The 15,348-nt window shown below is 44.5% G+C and overlaps 1 protein-coding gene across 4 annotated transcripts in view; it reads right to left on the bottom strand.

Annotated features, from left to right (window-relative positions):
- LOC127577121 (cadherin-11-like) overlaps positions 1-15,348 on the bottom strand; it is a 235,210-nt gene that overhangs the window by 13,602 nt on the left and 206,260 nt on the right. For all 4 annotated transcript variants that reach the window (XM_052028023.1, XM_052028022.1, XM_052028025.1 and 1 more), the window contains one exon: positions 14,932-15,037. In XM_052028023.1, the coding sequence (XP_051883983.1) occupies positions 14,932-15,037 (106 nt within the window). The remainder of the gene's footprint in view (positions 1-14,931; positions 15,038-15,348) is intronic.

The following is a 15,348-nucleotide window of genomic DNA, read 5'->3' as shown; positions in this document are numbered from 1 at the left end:
GCTTGTACACAAGAAGATCCCATAAACAGCAAATGAAATGAATAATCAATTAATCTGCTTCTTGTAGTGTTGACAGAAGGAAACATCCCCCCTTCTTTTTGCCGATCTGCCTGAAGGAACAATCTTAAGTTTATTTCAGCCAGTAAGGCGGTGCCCTTATTTGTACTCCCCCCCCCCCCCCCACCCCCACGATACGTCAGCCCAGCTCAGTAGCTGAGGCTTGAGATCTCAATCAGATTCATACTGGGCTGAAGAGCAGGGGCAGTGTGAATGACCCTTGTCCTCACTGGAGTAGCATCCACCTTGGAGAAGCAGGCGAGGTGTTGGAGTAACGTCCCACTGAATGCAATAAAACAGGAGCAGGAGTCGGTCACTGAGATCCTTCACTCCGTCCCACTACTCACCAACATTCAATGAGATTACGGCTGGGCTTCCCCAGGCCAAAGACTAATCCACCTTCCCATTTAAGAAATGTATTGACGGTGGGGAAGGGTGTTGGATATTTTGAGCTAAATGGTAATAACAAGGTCGACTGAACTATGCATGTCCTAAGCATTAAATAATCTTCTGAATACAGTATCTATTCTGCAACTGGAAATTGATGCAAAGCTAATTCTGTTCCAAGTTCCCAGCCCTTGGCTTTGTGATGGATGGTACAAAACCATGTTCCTATTATTTATTAACTGATGGGGCATTTGGGGCACAGGCAAGGCCTAAGCATCCACCCCAATTGTCCTTGAAAAGGCAGTGGAAGCTGTCTTCTTGAAGTCTGATGACAGTAGTCCCACAGAGTTGTCCCGGGATTTACTGGAGGCACGGCCATGTATTTTCATTGTAGGAGGGCGTGCAGCTTGAGGGAGAACTTGCAGTTGCTCCCGTATGTCTGCTTCCCTTGTCCTTGAAGGAGGCGAAGGTTGTGCTGAGTGACAGGTATGTTCCACTGCAGTGGGCCACAGTCAGGGTGCTGTTCCTTAACCAGGACAATTAAACATCTTATTAAAGGCCATTGATCCAAGCATTTAATTAAAGTGAATTGCAAGGAGCTGGGGGCTGGGAACTTAAAACAGAATTTCTTTTGCATCAATTTCCAATTGCATACACTTGCAAAGCAAACTCGAAATCCAGATGATATTATTACCATTTAGATGAAAGTATATGCCCTCCCCTCCCCCCAACTTACGCCCCCCCCCCCGAAATCACTCTTAAAAAGGAGACTGGATCTAGTGAATGAGACACTAAACCAAGAACAAAATAAACTACTCGAGGAACTCAACCGGTCAAGCAGCATCTCTGAAGGCAAAGGGATGATCAATGTTTTGGGTCAAAACTTTGCATCAGGATTGAGAGTGTAAATAAATCCAGTAACTAAATGCCTAACTAAACTAATCCCTTCTGCCTACACAATGTCCACATGTCTCCATTCTCCGGACATTCACGTGCCTGTCCAAGAGCCTCTTGAACACCTCTATCATGTTTGCCTCCACTACCACTCCTGGCAGTGTGTTCCAGGCACCCACCACTCCCTGTGTAAAAAGAACTTGCCCTGCATGTCTCCTTTGATAAGATATCTTTATTAGTCAAAACACACAGTGAATATATCTTTTTCATAGAGTGTTCTGGGGGCAGCCCGCAAGTGTCGCCAAGCTTCCGGCGCCAACATAGCATGCCCACAACTTCCTAACCCGTACATCTTTGGAATGTGGGAGGAAACCAGAGCACCCGGAGGAAACCCACGCTGTCACGGGGAGAATGTACAAACTCCTTACAGACAGTGGCCGAAATTGAACCCAAGTCACTGGTGCTGTAATAGCGTTACGTTAACCACTACACTACCGTGCCTGCCCTGAACTTACCCACTCTCACCCTAAATACATGCCCTCTAGTATTAGGCATTTTGACCCTGGGAAAAAGATACTGGATACCTATATCTATGCCTCTCATAATCTTATAAATTTCTATCAGGTCTCCCCTCAGCTTCCACCGCTCCAGAGAAACAACCCAAGTTTGCCTAGAGTGAAAATTCTGGGAACATTCAGCAAGTCAGGCAGTGCAGAGAGACACAGCTTTGGTTTCAGGGAAATAACCTTTCATCAGAACGATCAAACATCTTACTAAAGGCAACACTAGAGACCGCATTTGTGGGGAGAAAGAAATTGTTGATGTTTTGGGTTGAAACCCTGCATCACGTCGACAATTCCTTTCCTCCCACAGATGCTGCTCGACCCGCTGAGTTCCTCCAGCAGATTCTGTGTTGATCTTATTAAAGGCCATTGATCCACGTATTAACTTGTGTTCTCTCTCCACAGATGCTGCTTCACACAATACTTGATGTCTTTATCTGTATTTTCAGCATCTGCAGTATTGTACTTTTGCACCATGTAACGCATGCCTTTCTTAATTTCAAAGGCAAGAGAAGAAAAGGAATGGAAAGATCTGCTGGTTGGATGATGAAGCTGAGTGCAGATAGAGTGGGGACATGGCTCCCATGGAATATATACACCAACATGGATCAAATGGGCCTTTGGCAAGGTCCTGCAGGGTAGGCTAGTCCAGAAGGTTAGATCACATGGGATCCAGGGTGACCTAGCCAACTGGGTACAAAATTGGCTTGGTAGAAAGAGACAAGAGAGTGGTAGCTGGAGAGCTGTTGTTCAGATTGGAGGCCTGTGACGAGGGATTTGTGCTGGATTCACTGTTGCTCCTAACGATTTGGATGACAATGTTGTTAATACAGTTAGTAAGTTTGCAGATGACACCAAAGGTGATGGTGTAGTGGACAGTGAAGAAGGTTGTCTAAGGTTACAACAGGACCTCGATGAACTGGGAAGTGGGCCAAACAATGGCAGATGGAATTTAACTTGCATAAGTGCAAGGTTTTGCATTTTGGTCAGTTAAACCAGGGCAGGACCGACACAGTAAATAGTAGGGCTCGGAGAATGGTGTAGAGCAGGGTACAAGTACCCCGAAAATGGAGACACAGGTAGACAGGGTGGTAAAGAAGGCATCTGGCACACTTGCCTTCATCAGTCATGACACTGAGTACAGGCGTTGGGACATCATGTTCCAACTGTACAAGTCGTTGGTGAGTCCACACTTGGTGTGCAGTTCTGGTTGTCCAGCTATAGGAAGGATGTCATTAAGCTGGTGTCACGAACCAGCAACAAAAGAAACACACTGAGCATGATTCAGTGTTAAAAACTATTTTATTAATCACTACTTATGATAATACGTAAAATAAAAGTTAAAAAAAATGTTAGTATGTTAGAATTCAAGAATGTTAAACCTCGAACGTTAACCCCAAAACTAAACTCTTCGTGTGTGTGTGTGACAAAGTCCAAAACTCCCAGTTCCTGAATGGTTCTTAAAGTTCAGTTCCGCAAGCCATAAGGTGAAACATGAGCAAGGGCTTCTTCAACAACCACCGTTGTCTGAAGATAAGATGTAGATGTAGAAAACATAGAGAGAGTACATACGAAATCCAAATGTTCCACGATGGAACCCAAACGACACTTCAGTGTTTACTCGGTAGTGACTTCCTCACCCCGAAAAGCATCCGAACCGTGGTCGTCCACACACAAATACCTGTTTCCTTCTACAGGTCAGCAACAAAGTGAACTCCACCGGATTACTTCCAACTTCCATACATGGATTTCAGTGGCAAACACAGTTATTGTTTCTCATCCATCGATAGAGAAAACAAGCAGGCTGGTGTCTCTCTCCCTTCTCTCTCTCTCTTTCTTCCTCTTCTGACCTCTTCAACAACGTCATTACGTCCTTTATCTTCTATTGACGTAAGCACGCCCCACACACACATACACACACACTCTCTATCTTAAAGGGACTTTCACTGAGTCCATAACACTGGAAATGGTGCAGAAAAGTTTCACAAGCTTGTTACCAGTACTGGAGGGATTGAGTTATATGGAGAGACTGGGACTTCTTTCCCAGGAGCATTGGAGGCAGAGGGGTGACCTCATATAAAAATCATGAGAGGTGTAGATAAGGTGGATAGCCACAGTCATTTAACCAGGGTAGGAGAGTCTAAAACTAGAGGACACAGGTTTAAGGTGAGAGGGGAAAGATTTGAAAGGGGAACTGAGGGGCAAGTTTTTTCACACACAGGGTGGTGGGTGTGCGGAACAAGCTGCCAGAGGAAGTGGTAGAGGTGGGTACAGTTATAATGTTTCAAAGACATTTGGACAAGTACATGGATAGCCAAGGCCTAGAGAGATATGGGTCAAATGCAGGCAAATGGGACTAGCTCAGATAGACATCTTGGTCGGCATGGATGAGTTGGGCTGAAAGGCCTGTTTCCGTGTTACAGAACTCTGACTCCGTGGCTAACTGATCTGTAAATTCCACATCACCATTTTATTTTATCTTGTCAATCTGGCTTTGAACTTTTCATCTATGTGAATAATTTGACCAGATCAGCTCCTGCATAAACTCAAAACTTCAATTAGGTCACATCAAAGTCTTTCCCTTTGCAGAGAGATCACAGTCACCTTCATTAACCTTTCACAGAACCAGGCACACCAAACCCTGAAAGCCCAAGCCACCTTTCTACCACATCCTACCACGGCAATCCCTGCTTCCCCCAAACGCCTATCCTGCATCTTTTCTTCCTGCACAGTTAGCCTGTCAAACACTATTTGAGTTCCAAAAGAATTGATTCCCCAAGTTTAAATGTACTTACACAGCTATTTTTCTTCCACATTTAAAATATTTTTTATAATGCATTTACATAAATATTCAGCAGGAGGAGGAGGTGAATGAATCTCACACAGTCTGAAGGCATCTCATTAACTTTCAACTCTTATGCCCAATGTGATCTTCAGTAGAGCAACATGTATAATGCAATAAGCTATTTAATAAGGGCAGAAAATGTCATCACTTTTACACTGCTATGATATGTCATCTCCTTGTGTAGCTATTAATATGGAGAAGGCAGAAATGGGGACTGTTAGTACGTTAGGCTTGTTACAAGTTTAGCGATAGCTTTGATATCAAAGCTTCATGAAGGCCCCTGGCACTGTACATTGAAGCACTAATGAGAGATCATGCCAAGCAGGGAGTGATATGTGATAGGAGCAGGACTGGAGGGAGTGGGATGTAGATGGGAGTGAATCGGAGGGAGTGGGATATTTATGGGAGAGGACTAGAGGAAGGAATATGAATGGGAGTAAGAGAGACAGGCTATAAGCATGGTAGATATGAAATGTACAGAGAGAAGTGAAGGGGAGTTGGAATGGTGCAGGGATGTTAAGACTGTGGTACAAAGCCAGCTTCTGCATGTGGAAGAGAAGCCCACATCCACACCACGAATCAGTAATTAGTTATCATCACTGAAGCTCATTACAGCATATCAGTTTCTCCCCAGTACTGATGTGTATCGGAGATTGGCCATGGACCCAACCAAATCTACTTAACTCGGATCCTGTTTTCCTAACTTCCTCCCCAACCCCCCCTTAACTGCATGCCCTCTAGTATTAGACACTTTGGGAAAAAGATATCGGCTGTCGACTCCATCTACGCCTCTTGTAATTTTATAAACTTCTTTCAGGTCTCCCTCAGCTGATTGAATTCTTTGAGGATGTGACAAAGCACATTGATGAAGGTAGAGCAGTGGATGTGGTGTACACGGAATAAGGTTCCTCATGGACGGCTTATTCAGAAAGTCAGGAGGCATGGTATCCAGGGAAATTTGGCTGTGTGGATTCTGAATTGGCTCGCCCATAGAAGACAGAAGGAGGTGGTAGATGGAGCGTATTCTGCCTGGAGGTCGGTGACCAGTGGTGTTCCGTAGGGATCTGTTCTGCGACCCCTGCTCTTTGTGATTTTTATAAATGACCTGGATGAGGATGTGGACGGGTGGGTTAGTAAGTTTGCTGATGATACAAAGGTTGGTGGTGTTGTGGATAATGTAGAAGGTTGTTGTAGATTACAACAGGATATTGATAGAATGCAGACCTAGGCTGAGAAGTGGCAGATGGAGTTCAACCTGGAAAAGTGTGAAGTGATACATTTCGGGAGATCGAATTTGAAGGCAGAATACAAGGTTAATGGCAGGACTCTTAGCAGTGTGGAAGAACAGAGGGATATTGGGGTCCACGTCCATAGATCCCTCAAGGTTGCCACGCAGGTCAATAGGGTTGTTAAGAAGGCGTATGAAGTGTTAGCCTTCATTAGTTGGGAGTATTGAGTTCAAGAGTTGTGAGGTGATGTTGCAGCTCTATAGAACTCTGGTCAGACCACACTTGGAGTATTGTGTTCAGTTCTGGTCGCCTCATTATAGGAAGGATGTGGAAGCTTTAGAGAGGTTGCAGAGGAGATTTACCAGGACGTTGCCAGGATTGGAGAGCATGTCTTATGAGGATAGGCTGAGTGAGCTAAGACTTTTCTCTTTGGAGAGAAGGAGGATGAGAGATGACTTGATAGAGGTGTACAAGATGATAAGAGGCATAGATCGAGTGGACAGTCAGAGACTTTTTCCCAGGGCGTCAATGGATAACACGAGGGGACGTAATTTTAAGGTGATTGGAGGAAGGTATAAGGGGGATGTCAGGGGTAAGTCTTTTACACAGAGAGTGGTGGGTGTGTGGAACGCACTGCCGGCAGAGGTTGTGGGGGCAGATACATTAGGGACATTTAAGACACTCTTAGGTAGACACATGCATGATAGAAAAATAGGGGGCTATGTGGGAGGGAAGGGTTAGATAGATCTTAGAGCAGAATAAAATGTCGGCACAACGTTGTGGGCCGAAGGGCCTGTACTGTGCTGTAGTGTTCTATGTTCTATGTTCTGCCGCTCCTGAGAAAATATATCATCAGAGTAATGGCACCTTTCTTATTTTTATGTTCTACCCATATAGCCTCAGTGGATAAACCCTCCTTTATGGCCCCGCTGAACGCAGCTGTGATATTATTTCTGATCAAAAGTGTTAACTCCCCCTCCCCCTTTTACCTCCCTCTCTATCTTTTCTAAAAGGGCATTTTAGTTAGGTGTTTAATTGCTAATTTAATTAATTCGACACAACCTGGGACGAAGGGCCTGTTCCGGTGCTGGACTGTTCTAGGTTCTATGTCCTTTATCTTTACCCCCTTGCCACAGAAGAATAGCAGGATGATTGGGTGCTGACTAACAGGCTGCGATGTGAATACCCTATCTGTGGCTGTGCCACCAATATACAGGGAGAGGAGACTTAATCCTATCTTCTACAATGAAACCATGTACAAAATAGGACTAAGAATTGACTACATGCCCCTTGATTTGATAAGATCACGTCAGATCTGACCTTGGCCTCAGCCTTCTTCCCTGTTCCTCACAACCCTTGGCTCCATTATGCTCTAGAGTTCTGATCACCACATGACAGGAAGGATGAGATTGCACTGGAGAGGGTGCAGAGGTGACTCACCAGGATGTTGCCTGGGATGGACTGTTTCACATATCTGGAGAGGGTGGACTTATTTTTCTTGTGGAGGAGGCTGAAGGGAGACCCAGCTAACAGTATCAAAATTATGAGAGGCATAAACAGGGTAGATAGTAGGAAACTTTACCCCATGGCAAACGTGTCAAAAACTGGAAGTCATAGGTTTAGGATAAAGGATGAAGAGGTGTAGAGGGGACCTGAAGATGTTTTATTCATCCAGAGGATGTTTAGGGTTTGGGAATCTGGAACATGTTGTCTGAGGGGGTGATGGACGAAGACTCTCTCACAACTTTGAAGAAGTATCTGGATGAGTACTTGAATTGCCAAAACATGAATGGTTCTGAGCCAAAATGGGATCAGTACATATTGGTAATTGATGGATGGCATCGACATGTTGGGCTGAAGGGCCTGTTTCTGTCCAGTATGACTCTGAATCTATGTGTATATGTAGCAACACCTGGACATCATCTAGGCAGGAGCTAATAAGTGGCAAGTCACATGCACACCACTAAGGCATGGGCAATAATCATTTCCAACAAGAGAGAACTTAATCACCTACCCTTGGCAAGCAGTGGCATTACCACTGAAGACCCTCAAACATCAGTATCCTGGGGGTCACCAATAATCGGAAACACAACTGGATGGACCACATAAGCACCACGACTGGAAGACCAGGTCAGACTCTGAGTATCCTGGGGTGAGTGGTTCACCTCAGGACATCCCAAAGACTTTCTACCACTTACAAGGTCCAAGTCAGGAGACTCGTCGGACCTCTCAGTTTGCCTGGATGAGTTCAGCTCCAACAATACCCGAAGCTCAACACCATCCAGGACACATTAACTCATCAAACACCATGAACAATCGTTCCTTCCACCACCAGCTTGCAGTAGGCATCAACTAAGAAATGCACTGCAGTTACTCATCCAGGCTATTCCAACACCACCTCCAAAACTTGTGAACTCTACCACCAAGAAGGACAAGGACAGAAGGAGTATGTGAATACCACCACGTGAAGGTTTCCCTTGACATCACACGCCATCCTGATTTGGAAATACATCAACAGTCCTTCATTGTTGCTGGGACCAAATTCTGGAACTCCCTCCCAACAACACAGTTGGTACTCCTTTTTCAGGGAGACTTCAGTAGTTTCAGAATGTGATTCACCACCACCTCCACAAGAGCTTTCAGGAATGGCCAAGAAAAGCTAGTGTTGCAAGCAATGCCAAAAAATGAACAGACGAAATTAAAACTGCCCCAGAAAGACTCGGCTCAAGACAAGCCTGGGACTTCAGAATCAGAATCAGAATCAGGTTTATTATCACTGACGTATGTCGTGAAATTTGTTGTTTTGCAGCAGCAGTACAGTGCAAAGACATAAAGACAGAAAAATAACCATAAGTTACAAAAATAAATATTGCAAAAAAGGAATAACGAGGTAGTGTTCATGGACAGTTCAGAAATCTGATGGCAGAGGGGAAGAAGCTGTTCCTGAAATGTTGAGTGAGAGTTTTCAGGTTCCTGTACCTCCTCCCTAATGGTAGTAATATGAAGAGGGCATGTCCTGGATGGTGAGGTTCCTTAATGATGGATGCTGCCTTCTTGAGGTACTGCCTCTTGAAGATATCCTCAATGGTGGGGAGGGCTGTGCCCGTGATGGAGCCGGCTGAGTCTACAACCCTCTGCAGCCTCTTTCGATCCTGCACGTTGGAGCCTCCATACCAGGCGGTGATGCAACCAGTCAGAATGCTCTCCACTGTACATCTGTAGAAATTTGCAAGCGTCTTTGGTGACATACCAAATCTCCTCAAACTCCTAATGAAGTAGAACCGCTGGTGTGCCTTCTTCATGATTGCATCAATGTGTTGGGCCCGGGATCGATCCTCTGAGATGTTGACACCCAGGAACTTGAAGCTGCTCACCCTTTCCACTGCTGACCCCTCAATGAGGACTGGTGTGTGTTCTCCCAACTTCCCCTTCCTGAAATCCACAATCAATTCCTTGGACTTGCTGACGTTGAATGCAAGGTTGTTGTTGTGACACCACTCAACCAGCTGATCTATCTCACTCCTGTACGCCTCCTCGTCGCCATCTGAGATTCTGCCAACAACAGTGGTGTCATTGGCAGATCGACCTTACCGCCATGGGAGACCCTACCAGGACAATAAACCCTACTAGGTCGATGGTGAGGTCCCTGACAAAGAACAATCCAACCAAGACCTCAGCAGTGGAACAGGTGGATGAAGTTATTTCGAACTCAATGGCTGCGAAGGCAGATAAGGCTGCAACAAATCCATCAGCTTCAATCATCGTGGTTTCCATGCCATTGGAATCAGTTGGTTGATTTGTGAAGTATCGCGTGCTTTTTGTAGTGCAACATCACGTACACGTTAAACAAATACACGCACAGGCGTCTTTGCTCTGTGGGCTACTTCTCAAGAAAATAGATCAATGGAACAAAGACCATCATCCTCGACCTCAAGGGATAGCCACGATGACAACGATGACATTGGCAGATTTATGGATGGCATTTGAGCTGTGCCTAGCCACACAGTCATGAGTGTAGAGAGAGTAGAGCAGTGGGTGAAGCACGCATCCCTGAGGTGCGCCTGTGTTGATTGACAGCGAGGAGGAGATGTTACTACCAATCCGCACTGACTCTGGTCTCCCTATGAGGAAATCGAGGATCTAGTTGCAGACTTGATCTTCAAAGATCAGGTTCTCAGTTCACAATGACTGTATGAAGGAAAAGGCATCTCGTGCTGATAACAAACAGGGTGGCAAATTTCCCATTTAAACACAGGGTGTCCTGCACAATATAGGACCTCCGGCAACCCTGGGACAGCCATACCCACCAAAGGCTAACAGTATCGTCAAGGATGCATGCCCCCCGGCCATTCCCTTTTCTCTCTTCTACCTTCTGGGAGAAGATACAGGAGCTTGAAAGCCCGGACGTCCAGACTCAGGAACAGCTTCTTCCCCACTGCTGTCAGACTCCTGAACCAGTCACCTCTCTCACCTCCCCTTTCAAGTGGTGCTGCCATGTTCTTGAACCCTTAATTCTACCTCTCCTGTTATTGTCACTTCAGCATTTCTTCTTGCATTACAATCTTTGCAGTATTCTGTTGTTTTGCACATTTATTGTTGCATTTATTATCACCATGGACACTGTTTACTCTGTGAGCTTCACGTGAGCAAGGAATTGTACCCTGGTGTATACGACAATAAACTAATCTGAATCTGAACACATGACACTCACTGGGTGTGAACCAGAGTTCCAGACTCCAGTCATCAGCACGATCCAAAGCAGGGGTTTGTACTCTCCACTGAGTCATAGAGTCACACAGCATAGAAACAGGCCCTTTGGCCAAACTCATCCCTGCCGACTGTGTTGCCCAGAGAGCTGGTCCCATCTGTCCACGTTTGGCCCATAGCCCTCTAAACCATTCCTATCCATGTACTTATCTAGATGGCTTTTAAGTGTTGCTAATGTGCCCACCTCAACCACTATTTCTGGCAGTTCATTCCAAATACGCACCAACCTTTGTGTGAAGAAGCTGCCCCTGATGTCCCTTTTAAATCTCTCGCCTCTGATCTTAAACCTATGCCCTCTTGTTTTTAGCACCCCGTCCCTCCCTGGGAAAAAGTCTGTGTGTTTTCACCCTGTCTATGCCCCTCATGATCTTATATACCTCTATCAGGTCACCCCTCGATCTCCCATATTCCAGGGAATGAAGTCCTAGTCTACACAACCTCTCCTTATTACTCAGTCCCCCAAATCCAGGCAACAAGCTGGTTAATCTTTTGTGCACTCTTTCTAGTTTACTAACATTTAATAACAGGAGTCAAAGGTTTATTCCTGAGAGCTCACTGCATCTCCCCTTTAACCAGATCAACCTCATTATTCCTTTTAACAGTATGTTTTGATCTAGCAATACTTGGGGAGAACAAGACATCTTCCACTACTGGCATGTAAATCACTGCTCACTAGTTTCAATCAAATGGGGCTGTCTATCTGTTTCTGGAGTTGCTTAAAGTAATGCATCTGGTGCCAACGTGTTACAACAGGCTTCTCTGCAGATACCTCAATCCCCTGTTCCATTACGGTGATAATTACATCAGAAAGATGTGGGGATCTCTCAAGTGCTATTGTCGTGATTGTCTCCCATTGATTGGGAACCTCCTTATCAGATCTCCACGAGGCTGGCAATTCCAAATGAATGTCATTAAAATCCTATTAGCTCCCAATCACTTGTGGTAATGGTGTCAAGCAACAATCAGAATATCTTTTCTCCAATTAGTCTCTGTGATTAGAGGCAGGGTCACGCAGGTCATTGGAAATTAAATAAAGTGAGTTGCAGAAGAGTCCCATTGAGACTGAAGAGATAAATGGTTATCTTCTAACTAGAATGACAGGGCTAAAGGTGGAGTTACTGATCTCAATGGAACATCGCAGACTAGCAAGGATTCTTGGTCTGTATTGAGATGGATATCCCGCTTGCATGTTCCTGGGAATACAATCATCAAGAGGTGCCCTAATGTAGGTCACTTAAATTATTAAGGGGTTTGATAGGGCAGATGTTGGAGATGATAGCCCAGAAATTGTTGTATGCTTGGTTTACACTTGTTAATCATGCATAAAAACGTTTGCAAATGCTTTGAATTCTCTCCTTCCACTTCCTCTTGAATTCTTGCCGATCGGGATATTGGACCAGGAACCTGGTGTCCCAGTTCACCTCAGCTCAGGAGCTGCTCAGGTGCTACAATCGGGGAGGAGGTACAGGAGCCTGAAGACCCACACTCAATGATCCAGAAACAGCCTCTTCCCCTCCGCCATGAACCCATGAACACTACCTCATCATTCCTTTTTTTTGCACTATTTATCTATTTTGTAATCTATAGGTTTTCATGTATTTGCACTGTACTGCCGCGACAAAACAACAAATTTCACGTCATAAGTCAGTAATAATAAATGTGATTTGCATCATTACTTCATGTGTGTGATGATGTCACTAGCTAGCTCTGACACATTGACAGAAATTGGGATGGAAGGGTTGTGACCTTCACTCAAAGTTAAACGAGTAGTAAACCATACAGCATCAGGAATTAAAGGTTCCCACAAGGGCCTTGATTCCTTTTGTACCGAATCCCCTGCCCTGATTTATGAGCACTTCCTGCAACAAGTGTGCTTTAAATGCTACAGTTTGTGACCCCAGTAATCACTTATGCAGTGCCATGAATCCAACACAGGGCCTGATCTGATTGCTCCACGGAGAGAGGGACCCAATCACACAATATTGTGCCCTATCATACACCATTGGTAGTATCTACAGGAGGCACTGCCTCAAAAAGGCAACATCTATCATCAAAGATCCCCACCATCTGGGCCAGGCCATCTTCTTGGAGCTACCATCAGGCAGGAAGTACAGAAGCCTGAAGTCCCACACCACCAGGTTCAGGAACAGCTACTTCCCTTCAACCATTCGGTTCTTGAACCAACCAGCAAAATCCTAATCACTGCAGTTTAGCAACACTGTGACCACTGATCACTTTGCACTAAAATGGACTTCGTGTTTTTTTTGTTCTCATTGTGTTCTTGTAAAAATTGTGTATAATTTATATTTAATTTGTTTTTCTTGTGAATGGTGCTCATATGATGCTATGTGCCTGTGATGCTACTGTAAATAAGTTTTTCATTGCGCCTCTGCACACATGAACTTGTGCATGTGACAATAAACTCAACTTTAAACTTTAAACACTATTGTGCCAATTAACCCTTCCCCTCCCTGATTTTCCCACCTCTCTCAATTTCTCAATCTCTGTCCCTCTCAGTTTCCCCGCCGTTCCCCGTCCTGAGTTCCCTCCCATTTCTCCCCTTAGCATTTACCCTCTTTTATTTTACCTCCTCCCTTTCACCAGCTTTAGTTTCCCACACACCCTTTAAACTCACTTGGGCTCAATCTCTGGCACTTCCTTTAAACACAGCGGGTTCACTGGAAAAGTCATTACACTGCTCCGTAACATCTAAAAAATAAGTGAATTAAAAGTGTGTTGGGAGTACTAATTGGAGTAATATCCAATAGTCCATAAGAGTGAAGACTTATGGAAAAGGTATACCCACCATTTTCCCACAACCTTTAAATCCAAATGTTAGCAAAAATCATTCAATTAAATTAAATTCCACCTGACGACTGTCAGGGAACTTGAAACATGGGACTTTCTTCAAGATCTGAATGAAGAGCAAGCATTAATACAAGCAAGCACCAACAAAACCCCTACAAATGTAAACTATAAGCAGTAATCAGTTTTGAAATTAAAAAGACAGCTTAGTAAACAATCAGTACGGTCAGCAGAGCACAGGCGACTGAACCACTGCAGGGGTCGCTCAAGAGATGTTTGCAAACTGACGTGACTGAGAGCATCAGCCATACATAAAACAATGGGGCTATGTTAATTGGCCTACGTCAAACCAGGCACCAGACACCTTCAGTTCCGTTATTTTGCACCATTGTGACAGAGATCATGGAAGCTTTCAGACCAGTCTGATTATTTTGTCATCTTGAACATCAAGCACAGGCAGAGGTACTTTTGCTCTGTCTATCAGTAATTGGGAGATTAGTAACACGAAGCCTTCACAACACTAATCTTGATTATCTGGGGTTTCCGTCCTCAGAAGGTTTTAGACCATCCATGTGAATTAATTTATCCCAACAAAAAGGTTTTGAGTATTCAGAGGTATCTTGTCAGTTGTGACGTGCTCCCATTGTAATGTGATTCAATAGAACCATTCGTCTGCACTCAGAATATTGAAGTAAGCTATTCAACTGTAGCCCTGCATCACTTGGCCTGAGATATCAACAGTTCCTTCCCTCCCACAGATGCTGCTCAACCTGCAGATTGTTTGCTGGTCCAGATTCCAGAGTCTGCAGTCTCTCGTGTCTCCTTCGTACTTGCTTATATTTAGTTTCAATCGAACACGCAGATCATCTGCTCATTGCGGGAGCTTACTGCGCATAAATTGATAGTGTTTCCAATATTCCAACTACAACCTTTCTCCAAGAGTACTTCAGTGGTTGTAAAGAAGTTAAGATGTTCGCTGTCTCCTAATCTGGCAAGTTTTTCAAAACACTCATCCTCATCTCCAAACCTGTGATGTGACCCCTCACCATCTCCGTAACCTCCTCCAGCCTATCACTCACCAAGGTCTCCATGTTCTGCACTTCTCCAGCTCGCGGACTATCATTAAGCCTGCAGTGGTAGCCACATCCTAAGCTTCCAATGACCTAAACCAGAATACCCACCCTGAAGCTGTCTGCCTTTTAATCCCTCTCCAACTTTGACGGAGCATCTTAAAACTCGCCCTATTAAGTAGGCTTTTAGTCATCTGACTCAATATCTCTTGACGTGACTTGGTGTCAAATTTTGACAGATGATGATCCCGTGAAACATGTCAGAATGTTTTAAAATACTATACAACTGTAAGTGTTGAAAAATAAACACTTACCACTGCTCTGTGTGATTGTAAAATTTTGATTAGGTGCCATGCTAAAGGTTAACCTTGGTCCATTGGCACTTTCATCCTCGTCCACGCCCTTAATTGTCTGAATGAGCTGCAATACGGAACAAAGAGCTAAGATTTAATTAATGTTCATAAATTGCAATGAATGGACACTGGCTGTTCCCATTCTTAAAACATTTACTTTTCCTTATTGAACTCATGATCACTATAGCACTCCAGCATTATGAGATAAATATGCCCTAATCCCAAAGAGGAATAGATAGAGTGAACAGCCAGCAGCTCTTTCCCAGGGCACCAATGCTTAATACAAGAGGGCATGGCTTTAAAGTAATGGGTGGGAAGTTCAAGGGAGATATCAGATGAAGGTTTTTTACCCAGAGAGTGGTTGGGGCATGGAATGCT

The sequence above is a fragment of the Pristis pectinata genome, chromosome 13, assembly GCF_009764475.1.
Source record: "Pristis pectinata isolate sPriPec2 chromosome 13, sPriPec2.1.pri, whole genome shotgun sequence".
NCBI classification, from domain to species: domain Eukaryota; kingdom Metazoa; phylum Chordata; class Chondrichthyes; order Rhinopristiformes; family Pristidae; genus Pristis; species Pristis pectinata.
The sequence above is the reverse complement of the archived record's forward strand: the minus strand, read 5'-3'. Positions and strand labels throughout refer to the sequence as shown.